Raw genomic sequence first — 14,009 nt, forward strand, 5'->3', positions numbered from 1 at the left:
TTTCAGAACATCTGCTATCTGGATTTGGGTAAAGGAGAACCTGGAGAGGCTTGGGCGAGGAGCTGCCGGGGGGCAGAGCTGTTGGCCGAGGTTGGAGTAGCCAGGCGGAAGGCATGGCCTGCCGTTGAGAAATGCTTATTGAAGTTTTCGATAATCATGGATTTATCGGTGGTGACCGTGTTACCTAGCCTCAGTGCAGTGGGCAGCTGGGAGGAGGTGCTCTTGACATGGAGCCAGTGGGTTTGGCGAGAAGTATGAAGCGAGGGCCAGCCAACGAGAGCGTACAGGTCGCAATGGTGGGTAGTATATGGGGCTTTGGTGACAAAACGGATTGCACTGTGATAGACTGCATCCAATTTGTTGAGTAGGGTATTGGAGGCTATTTTGTAAATGACATCGCCAAAGTCGAGGATTGGTAGGATGGTCAGTTTTACAAGGGTATGTTTGGCAGCATGAGTGAAGGATGCTTTGTTGCGAAATAGGAAGCCAATTCTAGATTTAACTTTGGATTGGAGATGTTTGATATGGGTCTGGAAGGAGAGTTTACAGTCTAACCAGACACCTAAGTATTTGTAGTTGTCCACGTATTCTAAGTCAGAGCCGTCCAGAGTAGTGATGTTGGACAGGCGGGTAGGTGCAGGTAGCGATCGGTTGAAGAGCCTGCATTTAGTTTTACTTGTATTTAAGAGCAATTGGAGGCCATGGAAGGAGAGTTGTATGGCATTGAAGCTTGCCTGGAGGGTTGTTAACACAGTGTCCAAAGAAGGGCCGGAAGTATACAGAATGGTGTCGTCTGCGTAGAGGTGGATCAGAGACTCACCAGCAGCATGAGCGACCTCATTTATGTATACAGAGAAGAGAGTAGGTCCAAGAATTGAACCCTGTGGCACCCCCATAGAGACTGCCAGAGGTCCGGACAGCAGACCCTCCGATTTGACACACTGAACTCTATCAGAGAAGTAGTTGGTGAACCAGGCGAGGCAATCATTTGAGAAACCAAGGCTGTCGCGTCTGCCGATGAGGATGTGGTGATTGACAGAGTCGAAAGCCTTGGCCAGATCAATGAATACGGCTGCACAGTAATGTTTCTTATCGATGGCGGTTAAGATATCGTTTAGGACCTTGAGCGTGGCAGAGGTGCACCCATGACCAGCTCTGAAACCAGATTGCATAGCAGAGAAGGTATGGTGAGATTCGAAATGGTTGGTAATCTGTTTGTTGACTTGGCTTTCGAAGACCTTAGAAAGGCACGGTAGGATAGATATAAGTCTGTAGCAGTTTGGGTCAAGAGTGTCCCCCCTTTGAAGAGGGGGATGACCGCAGCTGCTTTCCAATCTTTGGGAATCTCAGACGACACGAAAGAGAGGTTGAACAGGCTAGTAATAGGGGTGGCAACAATTTCGGCAGATAATTTTAGAAAGAAAGGGTCCAGATTGTCTAGCCCGGCTGATTTGTAGGGGTCCAGATTTTGCAGCTCTTTCAGAACATCAGCTGAATGGATTTGGGAGAAGGAGAAATGGGGAAGGCTTGGGCGAGTTGCTGTTGGGGGTGCAGTGCTGTTGACCGGGGTAGGACTAGCCAGGTGGAAAGCATGGCCAGCCGTAGAAAAATGCTTATTGAAATTCTCAATTATGGTGGATTTATCAGTGGTGACAGTGTTTCCTATCTTCAGTGCAGTGGGCAGCTGGGAGGAGGTGTTCTTATTCTCCATGGACTTTACAGTGTCCCAGAACTTTTTGAGTTAGTGTTGCAGGAAGCAAATTTCTGCTTGAAAAAGCTAGCCTTGGCTTTTCTAACTGCCTGTGTATAATGGTTTCTAGCTTCCCTGAACAGCTGCATATCACGGGGGCTGTTCGATGCTAATGCAGAACGCCATAGGATGTTTTTGTGTTGGTTAAGGGCAGTCAGGTCTGGGGAGAACCAAGGGCTATATCTGTTCCTGGTTCTAAATTTCTTGAATGGGGCATGTTTATTTAAGATGGTTAGGAAGGCATTTCAAAAAAATATCCAGGCATCCTCTACTGACGGGATGAGATCAATATCCTTCCAGGTTACCCCGGCCAGGTCGATCAGAAAGGGCTGCTAGCTGAAGTGTTTCAGGGAGTGTTTTACAGTGATGAGTGGAGGTCGTTTGACCGCTGACCCATTACGGATGCAGGCAATGAGGCAGTGATCGCTGAGATCTTGGTTGAAGACCAAGAGGTGTATTTAGAGGGGAAGTTGGTTAGGATGATATCTATGAGGGTGCCCGTGTTTAAGGCTTTGGGGAGGTACCTGGTAGGTTCATTGATCATTTGTGTGAGATTGAGGGCATCAAGTTTAGATTGTAGGATGGCTGGGGTGTTAAGCATGTTCCAGTTTAGGTCGCCTAGCAGCACGAACTCTGAAGATAGATGGGGGGCAATCAGTTCACATGTGTCCAGAGCACACCTGGGGGCAGAGGGTGGTCTATAGCAGGCGGCAACAGTGAGAGACTTGTTTTTAGAGAGGTGAATTTTTAAAAGTAGAAGTTCAAATTGTTTGGGTACAGACCTGGATAGTAGGACAGAACTCTGCAGGCTATCTTTGCAGTAGATTGCAACACCGCCCCCTTTGGCAGTTCTATCTTGTCTGAAAATGTTGTAGTTTGGAATTAAAATTTCTGAATTTTTGGTGGTCTTCCTAAGCCAGGATTCAGACACAGCTAGAACATCCGGGTTGGCAGAGTGTGCTAAAGCAGTGAATAGAACAAACTTAGGGAGGAGGCTTCTAATGTTAACATGCATGAAACCAAGGCTATTACGGTTACAGAAGTCGTCAAAAGAGAGCGCCTGGGGAATAGGAGTGGAGCTAGGCACTGCAGGGCCTGGATTCACCTCTACATCGCCAGAGGAACATAGGAGGAGTAGAATAAGGGTACGGCTAAAAGCTATGAGAATTGGTCGTCTAGAACGTCTGGAACATAGAGTAAAAGGACGTTTCTGGGGGCGGTAAAATAGCATCAAGGTATAATGTACAGACAAAGGTATGGTAGTATGTGAATACAGTGGAGGTAAACCTCGGTATTGAGTGATGAAGAGAGAGATATTGTCTCTAGAAACATCATTGAAACCAGGAGATGTCATTGCATGTGTGGGTGGTGGAACTAATAGGTTGGATAAGGTATAGTGAGCAGGACTAGAGGCTCTACAGTGAAATAAGCCAATAAACACTAACCAGAACAGTAATGGACAAGACATGTTGACATTAAGGAGAGGCATGCTTAGTCGAGTGATCAAAAGGGTCCAGTGAGTGGAGAGGGTTGGTTGGGGGTCACGGCGATTTAGACAGCTAGCCAGGCCATCGGTAGCAAGCTAGCATAGGATGGAGGTCTGTTGTTAGCCACCTCTTGCGTTCCGTCAGTAGATTAGTGGGGTTCCGTGTGGTAGAGGGGATTAATCCAAATCACACAACAACAACAAAAATAAAAAAAATAGATATAGTTATAGAGGCCCAAGAAGAAAACATAATAATAATACAAATAAATAAATTGTCCGATTGTCTATTCAGATAGCAGCCGGTAAGACAGCTAACGGTTAGCAGGCCGCAGATGGGCGTTCAGGTAACGTCGCGACGGAGGAGCCAGCCGGATCTCCTTCGGGTAGATAACGTCGGCAGTCCAGTTGTGAAGGCCCGGTGTGGCTCCGCGTAGGCAGTAAAACGGGTCCGGATAGGTGACTGCAGCCCAGGAGTGATTGATGGAACTCAGGAGTGATTGACGGAGCTGGCTAGCTCCGGAATAATTTATGTTTGCTCCGGAATCGACGAAGGCCGATAGTCACACGGATAGCAGCTAGCTAGCTGTGAGATCCGGGTATTAATGTCCAGAGAGCAGTCGAAATCCAGGGACATGGAGAGAAAAATTGGTCCGGTATGTTCCGTTCTGAGCCGCGCTGCGCCGTACAGAACTGGCGATAGATTTTCGAGCTAAAGGATAGCTGATGAACACAAACCGTGGTTAGCTGAATACTAACGATTTGCCAGTAAAGAAGCTAACTAGCTTCTGAACTAGCTTCTGGATTAGCTTCTGGATTAGCTTCTGGATTAGCTTCTGGATTAGCTTCTGGATTAGCTTCTGGATTAGCTTCTGGATTAGCTTCTGGATTAGCTTCTGGATTAGCTTCTGGATTAGCTTCTGGATTAGCTTCTGGCTAGTTTCAGGCTAGCTTCTTGGAGTTTCTGGCTAGCTTCTTGGAGGATTACAGATTTGAGGTAAATAATACTTTTTTATAAATATAAATTGGTGAGGCGGGTTTGCAGGAGAGTGTTTTGAAGATGAGTTGATGGAAAATAAAAATAAAATGTATATAAAAAAGTTGTAAATATATATATATACAGGACACGACAAGACGAGGACAAAAGACGTCTGAACTGCTATGCCACCTTGGAGTTGATGTAATTCCATTGGAAATGAGTAAGCTTTTGGAGAGGGACTGATGTGAATGACATATATGCAGCTTATTTGTGTGATATCAACAGCTTTTCCATGTGTTCATTTACCATAAAGAATCAAAGTGTTCAATCAAAAAACTACATTTGTTGAATCAGGCCAAACTGTTCGCTAAAGAATCCAACCATTGAGTATCCACGAGGCTTTTTATAATGAGTCATATTAAATCAGGGCACACCGTAGGAAAACGTTTCAAAACGTTGTGCAACGGGCAACATTCCTTTTCGTGCGTAGTGAACGCAACCAATTTTTCTGTCTTATCTAAACCAAACCCATTTCCCACCTTGGTGGTTGATGAACGTGCTGGCTATGTGTGTAAATACACTGTGGTCTTACTCTCTCTCCCTGGGACAGATGCCTCTCATTAGACAGAGTAGTGTTTCATTAGGCCTGTGATTACTTTGGGCCTGTCAGTCAAAATTACTTTCAATTAGATCACCTTAACGAGACCCTAATTAGCAACTACACACACATTCAACACACAGGGAATTAGAATATAGAGAATGAGACGGCCCGATGCACGAATCAAAGTATGCATACATACCTACACACAGAGGGAAAGAAGGACAAACACACAAAAAAAAAAATATTTATTTAACTAGTCAAGTCAGTTAAGAACCAATTCTTAATTACAATGACAGCCTACCCCGGGCAAACCTGGATGAAGCTTGGCCAATTGTACGCTGCCCTATGGGACTCCCAATCACATCCGGATGTGGATTCGAACCAGGGACAGAAGTGACGCCTCTAGCACTGAGATGCAGTGCCTTAGACCGCTGCGCAACTCCGGAGCCATATCCACATGTAATCTGTCATGAGGTCACGCACCCCCTTACACAACTTTTCATCTTATCAACAGCCAATACAACATGCAGGGAGAGTGACAGTTCATCCTTGTCTCGTTAAGATACCTTCTCTACCATCTCCTCTGATCTCTCCAAAGCGGTGATTCATTGTGTTCCTATTCAGGCCAAAACAGAATGGGGTCTGTCCCCAGACCACCTTAACACTTCTCTCACACAGTCCACCTTAACACTGCTATCACGCACGCTTGTTATTGTTTTCATTCTTCAGCTCCCCGTCTAGAACTGGCACAGCGCCAGCCCTGGACTGACTGACCAATCATGGGGCTCCAAAGAAACAATGCATTTGGGCCACGTTGTCCCCATCAGGAACCTTCCTGGGTGAGAGCATTACGTCACCGCCCCCTCAGGGAGGGAGGAGACACTCGATTCGGTGTCTTCTGACGGGAGGTCTTTGTCAACAGTGGATCACGTGAAGCTGAAAATGACGAGAGAGAGAAAATAGAGAACAGGGCTGGAGAAGCTAGAAGGGCCTGCCAGTGAAATTCTCTCTTCCTTCATGGATTTTTATCCTCCACCCCATCCACCCCTCCAAGTAACTAATTACTGGGGCCATTTCAGCACCACAATAATTGACCCAAATTGAAATTGAGCGCCTGGGTTCATTAGCATGCATTCACTTATTTGGGTCACGGTACTCCATCTATCTTTCTCCCTCTCTACCTACATGCCTCAAACAATGCACGATGGGGAGACCACTAATTTAGTTTGATGGAGAAACTTGGACACAGGGGTTAATCTGTTTCCAGCCAGTTAGAGGCAAAGCCATGGGTCGAATTCATTAGAATACAGCGTAGCCAAAGGTTTTGCAATGTAAATGGGGGAATTTGCATTTCCTATTGGACAAGTTCAGATAGGCACCAAACAGAAGGAAATGGACAAACATTGAGGGACTAGCAAATATAACCCTGAACAATATTTCAGAGTAATTATTTCACTTCTTTAGGTTCTTTGGCTTCTCTGGTGTGAGTCTGGGAGAAGTCTGTCTATAAACATAACAAATATGCTTACACATTCATTTACCATTTCCAAGCCACATATTTGATCAGCAACAGGTACAGTAGGCATGTTAACGTGTGAACACATGCTCACAATAAAACAAGGTGGCCGCCTCAACCTGAGTAATGCCTCCACCTCCTCAACCTGAGTAATGCCTCCACCTCCTCAACCTGAGTAATGCCTCCACCTCCTCAACCTGAGTAATGCCTCCACCTCCTCAACCTGAGTAATGCCTCCACCTCCTCAACCTGAGTAATGCCTCCACCTCCTCAACCTGAGTAATGCCTCCACCTCCTCAACCTGAGTAATGCCTCCACCTCCTCAACCTGAGTAATGCCTCTACCATATAATCATCAACAACTTCATGTGGCATGCAAAAAACCACTTGAATGAACTAACACTGACAAGTCTATGAAAGATTCTATGCCTGTTCTGTTACCTACTTGGCAGCGTATACCTCCTTGGCAGCGTGTACACCCACACAATTCTGAAGTAAAGTAGACACCTTCCCTGGTGCAATTTCAGCTGTCATTTACTCTCCAACCAAAGCAATGGCAAAAGTGATAACAAAGTGGAGCCTCCGATTAATCGGAGGTCGACCGATTAATTGGAATGTTTTCATAACAATCGGAAATCGGTATTTTTGGGTGCCAATTTTGCCGATTTTTTTTTTTACACCTTTATTAACTAGGCAAGTCAGTTAAGAACACATTCTTATTTTCAATGATGGCCTTGGAACGTTCTGCCTCGTTCAGGGGCAGAACGACAGATTTTTACCTTGTCAGCTCGGGGGATCCAATCTTGCAACTTTACAGTTAACTCGTCCAACGCTCTAACCACCTGATTACATTGCACTCCACGAGGAGCCTGCCTGTTACGCGAATGCATTAGAAGCCAAGGTAAGTTGCTAGCTAGCATTAAACTTATCTTAGAAAAAACAATCAATCAACGACTGTCGTTGCTCCAATGTGTACTTAACCATAAACATCAATGCCTCTCTTAAAATCAATACAAGTATATATTTTAAACCTGCATATTTAGCTAAAAGAAATCCAGGTTAGCAGGCAATATTAACCAGGTGAAATTGTGTCACCTCTTGCGTTCATTGCACGCAGAGTCAGCGTATATGCAACAGTTTGGGCCGCCTGGCTCTTTGCGGACTAATTTGCCAGAATTTTACGTAATTATGACATAACATTGAAGGTTGTGCAATGTAACAGGAATATTTAGACTCATGAATGTTACATAAAATACGGAGCAGAATAAACGTTTTGTTTGAGGTGATAGTTTCCGGATTTGACCTAAGGCTCGTATTTCTGTGTGTTTATTATAGTTAAGTCTATGATTTGATATTTGATAGACCAGTCTGACTAAAGGGTGGTAGGCAGCAGCAGGCTCGTAATAGTCAAAGGTATATGGTTTAGAGAGAAATAGTCTATGCGTTATAATTCCTGTAATAACTTGCGGCTGAACTTGAAAGGGGTTCCTTCGTTATTTTACCGATCATGTCTTCAATAGAGAATGTCTTGATCTACTTCAAATAAGGTCTGTGTTTTGTGCAGGCTTAAACCGCCTCTGTGTTTTGATACCCATGTAAATCTCACTAGGATAAGGTAACGTTTGTCAACATATTTTCATAAATCCACTCTACAAAAAAAATGATCTTTGCTTATATTTAGCCAATATTGATCAGAGTTACCTTGTCCTATGGATATCTACACAGTTCTAAAATTGGCAAGGTGATGTAAGCCTACATGAAACACAGACCTTATTTTCAAACCTCTTGAGGCTAAGCGAGACGTTAACGTCTCATCTAGCCTCTAGCCCAGCCAAAATCATATAGTACTCGTTAAAACTCAAACTCATTAAATCACACATGCAGGGTACTCAATTAAAGCTACACTCATTGTGAATCGAGCCAACATGTCAGATTTTAAAAGTGCTTTTCGGCGAAAGCATGAGAAGCTATTATCTGATAGCATGCAACCCCCCGAAATAGCTAAAGGGGACGTAAACAAAAGAATTAGCGTAGCCGGCGCTACACAAAACGCAGAAATAAAATATAAAACATTCATTACCTTTGAAGAGCTTCTTTGTTGGCACTCCTATATGTCCCATAAACATCACAATTGGGTCTTTTTTTCAATTAAATCCGTCCATGTATACCCAAAATGTCCATTTATGAAGCCCGTCTAATCCAGGAAAAAACTGCTTTCCAAAACGCAACGTCATTTTTTTAAATAAAAAAAGTTGCCTATAAACTTTGACAAAACACTTCAAACTACTTTTGTAAACCAACTTTAGGTATTAGTAAACGTTAATAATCGATCAAATTGATCACGGGGCGATCTGTATTCAATAGCAGCAGGTCTTGAAATCTTGGTCGATATTCTCTCTTTCAAAACTTCCTCCTGTGTACTCGATGACAGGAAGTGCCTATTTCTCATTTCACCAAGGATTAACTTCAACCCAATTGCCAAAACTGGCGACATCGTGTGGAAGCTGTAGGCATTGTAAACTGGACGCTATCTATTTTCCCTTGCCATAGACAATACAGAGACTGGAGGAGGGATACTTTTTTTTTTGTGAACAGTTTTTCTTGGGGTTTTGCCTGCAAAACACGTTCTGTTATAGTCACAGACAGGATTTAACCAGTTTTAGGAACTTCAGAGTGTTTTCTATACACACATACTAATCATATGCATATACTATATTCCTGGCATGAGTAGCAGGACGTTGAAATTTTGCGCGATTTTTAACAAAATGTTGAAAAAAATTCACCCGATCCTTAACAGGTTTTAAGTGAATCTAAAAATATCCTATGGAATAAATGAATGAAGGAACAGCTTTTCAGATTTTGTTAGAAGGTGTCATGGGAAATATGACTCGCACTTTTGTAGTCAATTCTTACCATGCCCATTATTAAAATAGGATTTCCTGCATATAGAAATTAGTTTTTGTTTTCAACATTCATCACAGGTAACTTAAAATCAATTTTTATTCAAACAGTTGAGAGTATTTGTCGCCTAAGGACACTCTTCAGTATCATTGTCACTTCAGAGCTGTGTGTGTGTTCTAAAACTTCTTAACTGGGAATACTGAAGACCCATAAAAGCTGGAGGTTCGTTTTAACATGTGTTCTCATGTTATTTGAGACCAAATTGATTTTATTTTCGTATTATATTAAGTTAAAATAAAAGTGTTCATTGTTCATTCAGTATTGTTGCAATTGTCATTATTACAAAAATGTGTGTATGTGTGTGTGTGTGTGTGTAAAGTGGGGCAAAAAAGTATTTAGTCAGCCACCAATTGTGCAAGTTCTCCCACTTAAAAAGATGAGAGAGGCCTGTAATTTTCATCATATGTACACTTCAACTATGACAGACAAAATGAGGGGGAATAATCCAGAAAATCACATTGTATGATTTTTAATGAATTTATTTTCAAATTATGGTGGAAAATAAGTATTTGGTCAATAACAAAAGTTTCTCAATACTTTTTATATACACTTGTTTTCTGTAAGTCTTCACAAGGTTTTCACACACTGTTGCTGGTATTTTGGCCCATTCCTCCATGCAGATCTCCTCTAGAACAGTGATGTTTTGGGGCTGTTGCTGGGCAACACAGACTTTCAACTCCCTCCAAAGATTTTCTATGGGGTTGAGATCTGGAGACTGGCTAGGCCACGCCAGGACCTTGAAATGCTTCTTATGAAGCCAATCCTTCGTTGCCCGGGCGGTGTGTTTGGGATCATTGTCATGCTGAAAGACCCAGCCACGTTTCATCTTCAATGCCCTTGCTGGTGCAAGGAGGTTTTCACTCAAAATCTCACGATACATGGCCCCATTCATTCTTTCCTTTACACGGATCAGTCGTCCTGGTCCCTTTGCAGAAAAACAGCCCCAAAGCATGATGGTTCCACCCCCATGCTTCACAGTAGGTATGGTGTTCTTTGGATGCAACTCAGCATTCTTTGTCCTCCAAACACGACAAGTTGAGTTTTTACCAAAAAGTTATATTTTGGTTTCATCTGACCATATGACATTCTCCCAATCTTCTTCTGGATCATCCAAATGCTCTCTAGCAAACTTCAGACGGGCCTGGACATGTACTGGCTTAAGCAGGGGGACACGTCTGGCACTGCAGGATTTGAGTCCCTGGCGGCGGAGTGTGTTACTGATGGTAGGCTTTGATACTTTGGTCCCAGCTCTCTGCAGGTCATTCACTAGGTCCCCCCGTGTGGTTCTGGGATTTTTGCTCACCGTTCTTGTGATCATTTTGACCCCACGGGGTGAGATCTTGCATGGAGCCCCAGATCGAGGGAGATTATCAGTGGTCTTGTATGTCTTCCATTTCCTAATAATTGCTCCCACAGTTGATTTCTTCAAACCAAGCTGCTTACCTATTGCAGATTCAGTCTTTCCAGCCTGGTGCAGATCTACAATTTTGTTTCTGGTGTCCTTTGACAGCTCTTTGGTCTTGGCCATAGTGGAGTTTGGAGTGTGACTGTTTGAGGTTGTGGACAGGTGTCTTTTATAACAAGTTCAAACAGGTGCCATTAATACAGGTAACGAGTGGAGGACAGAGGAGCCTCTTAAAGAAGAAGTTACAGGTCAGTGAGAGCCAGAAATCTTGCTTGTTTGTAGGTGACCAAATACTTATTTTCCACCATAATTTGCAAATAAATTAATTTAAAAATCCTTCAAAGTGATTTTCTGGATTTTTCTTCTCATTTTGTCTATCATAGTTGAAGTGTACCTATGATGAAAATTAAAGGCCTCTCTCATCTTTTTAAGTAGGAGAACCTGCACAATTGTTGGCTGAATAAATACTTTTTTGGCCCACTGTATATATAAAAAATATTTTTAAAAATGTGCTGATTAATCAGTATAGGCTTTTCTTGTCCTCCAATAATCGGTATCGGCGTTGAAAAATCATAATCTGTCGAACTCTACTTGAAAACGGTCATTACGTTTACAGTGAGTCGATCAGACATTTCTGCTTCCCTCCCAGTTTAAAATGAAGACGTGTCTAGGTCCCAATGACACCCTAGACTAGTATGATGTACCTAGCTAACACTTTCTCCCAAAAAACTTGCAACTCTTGGGTCAAAGCTGGGGAACGGGAATTTGAGAGACTCAAAATGGATTCAAGAGAATTAATACCACTAAGAGAATTGACATTGCCAAGTCAAGCCATCATAAACACCACCATCACAGCAAAATCAGCAGTGTGAATAGCCATTGCAAGCTGAATGGCCATTGTAAGCCAACCCAACAACCTTTTGCGGTACCCAACAACTACGTTACGCCAATGTTTGAGCAAACTTACTTTTTAAGGCCACTCCCGCCGTCACGCTGACCTGGACTCTTGGTGTCTTGGTGGTCATCTTGGAAGTCATCTTCATGATAGTCATCATCCTTCTCCGAGCTGCCTCGTCGGTTGCGGATGTGCAGCGGCACATAGCCCGGCGTGGGGCCAAACACCATCAGGTCGCCCTGGCCCAGGAAACTCCTCTCGCCACAGTAGCAGAAGGCACACAGCTTTTCACTGCAGGGGACACATAGGAAAGACACAGGATAAGCAATGGGTAGTGTTCATTAGGCACCAAAACTGAAGAAAATGGATTGAAAACGAGAGTGACTTATTGCAAAATGTTTCAAACATGGCCCTGCACTCTGTACCACTTATTCCCAAAACTGAAACCAAAATAAGTATTTTTTTTTAAATGGGTGGGGCTGGTAGGGAAACACTGCCCCAAAAACAAGCTCTACCTATGTACCAACAGGGGTTGAAAATCGTTTGACAACACCCACACACCGAGCAGCCATATTCTTTCAATCTGATACAGGTTGGCAGCACGTCAGCGTAAGGTAAATGCCGACAACTAAAACAAACAAAAAAATCTTTTAAAAAAAGGAATTACAGAGAGATGCAGTTTATATTTAGATATTTGTTTTGTAAATTACTGTACTTTATTCTAAATCTATAACTACTGTTCCCTGAAAGAGGGAAACGAGGTACAACTATGGAGAGTCGCATTGTGACTTCGGTTGAAGAATCTAAAATCACTCCTAAAATCCACGCCTCACTGGAAGCCCCACCTTCCACAGGTAATACGCGTGAGGCTCAGATTCATTCCTTCAATTCAATACCGCTCTTCACCGAGGCCAGAAATGGGCGGCACGGGACCACGTTTCCCTCCTTCAGGGAACAGTACGTATGGTCATAACATTACGTTCCCTTTCAGCAAGTCAGCAATCTGGGTTTTGCACACGGCAAGCTGCCTAGTTAGTTTCCCATGTCCCAGTCGTAAGCACCCGGTGGGCTACACTAGGAGCAGTGACATCCAAGCAATAAAACCTGAAAATTGTATGGTGATGCCCAACTTGTCAAAGGGCAAATATCTCCAATTGTCAACCCTTTAAACAATGCTCAAGACCCTGCCAGAACCCTTGTGTAGTGGGCACATACACCGCTAGCTAACCTTCGCCCCTATATGCCAGGTAGACACCGTCCACAATCCAATGGGAGAGACTTCAAGATGGTGACCGCCCAGACAAAAAGCTGGTCACAGAACCGGATATCCCAGAGTCTGTTAAATGTACATGTGTAAAGCTCGCACCGGACACAGGGCATGTAACCTTGCTCTTCACAAGCAAAATGACAAGCCTCACTTGGTTTAGGAGTTAAGATGCTCTCCGGTAACCGGCTTGCACCAGTTACTGGTTTTAAATTATGAACACCTGCTCTTTCCATGACATTGACTGACCAAGTGAATCCAGGTGAAAGCTATGATCCCTTATTGTCACTTGTACAATCCACTTCAAAATCAGTGTAGATGAAGGGGAGGAGAAAGGTTAAAGAATGATATTTAAAGGATATTTAAGCCTTGAGACATGGTTTGTGTATGTGTGCCATTCAGAGGGTGAATGGGCAAGACAAAAGTTTGAAAAACCTTTGAACGGGGTACGGTAGAAGATGTCAAGAACAGGTTTGTGTCAAGAACTGCAAAGCTGCTGTGGTTTTCACACAACAGTTTACCGTGTGCATCAAGACTGGTCCACCACCCAAAGGACATCCAGCCAATTTCACACAACTGTGGGAAGCATTGGAGTCAACATGAGCCAGCATCCCTGTGGAACTCTTTCGACACCTTGTAGAGTCCATGCCCTGACGAATTGAGTCTGTTCAGAGGGCAACGGGAGGGGGGTAGCAACTCATTATTAGGAAGTTCATGTTTTGTACACTCAGTTTATTGTTTAATGTTATAAACATTTTAAAAAACATTTGTTATTCTGTGACTTTAGCTAAAGCACTTGTTTTTGCCGTGGTAACGCTTTGGTATCAATTACCGTGATACTAAACCTGGTATCGAAGTCAAAATTCAGGTATCGTGACAACACAAGTAGTCGGATGTACCTGCACAAAAACAACATTTTTAAATCAGCTCCAGCTTTTTCTCCATCTTCTTAAATAGGGAGCCAACATGCTTTCAGCACTTTTATTTCCATGACTGATCAAAACACATTTTATCATTCTCTCTCGTCTCTCTGCAGCAGACATATAGAGAGCAATATGTTTGGAATAGCAAATCTCAAAATCCCAGTATCGAATCACAAAACCTAGAATTGTGAGAATCGCAATACATATTACGTCGTGATAACATCGCATGGTGA

General features: G+C 43.2%; 1 protein-coding gene across 1 annotated transcript in view; it reads right to left on the bottom strand.

Annotated features, from left to right (window-relative positions):
• LOC112233554 (histone-lysine N-methyltransferase 2C) overlaps positions 1-14,009 on the bottom strand; it is a 232,636-nt gene that overhangs the window by 168,971 nt on the left and 49,656 nt on the right. Inside the window, exon 5 of the mRNA XM_042308451.1 lies at positions 11,662-11,880. Within this exon, the coding sequence (XP_042164385.1) occupies positions 11,662-11,880 (219 nt within the window). The remainder of the gene's footprint in view (positions 1-11,661; positions 11,881-14,009) is intronic.

The sequence above is a fragment of the Oncorhynchus tshawytscha genome, linkage group LG29 (genome assembly GCF_018296145.1).
Source record: "Oncorhynchus tshawytscha isolate Ot180627B linkage group LG29, Otsh_v2.0, whole genome shotgun sequence".
NCBI classification, from domain to species: Eukaryota; Metazoa; Chordata; class Actinopteri; order Salmoniformes; family Salmonidae; genus Oncorhynchus; species Oncorhynchus tshawytscha.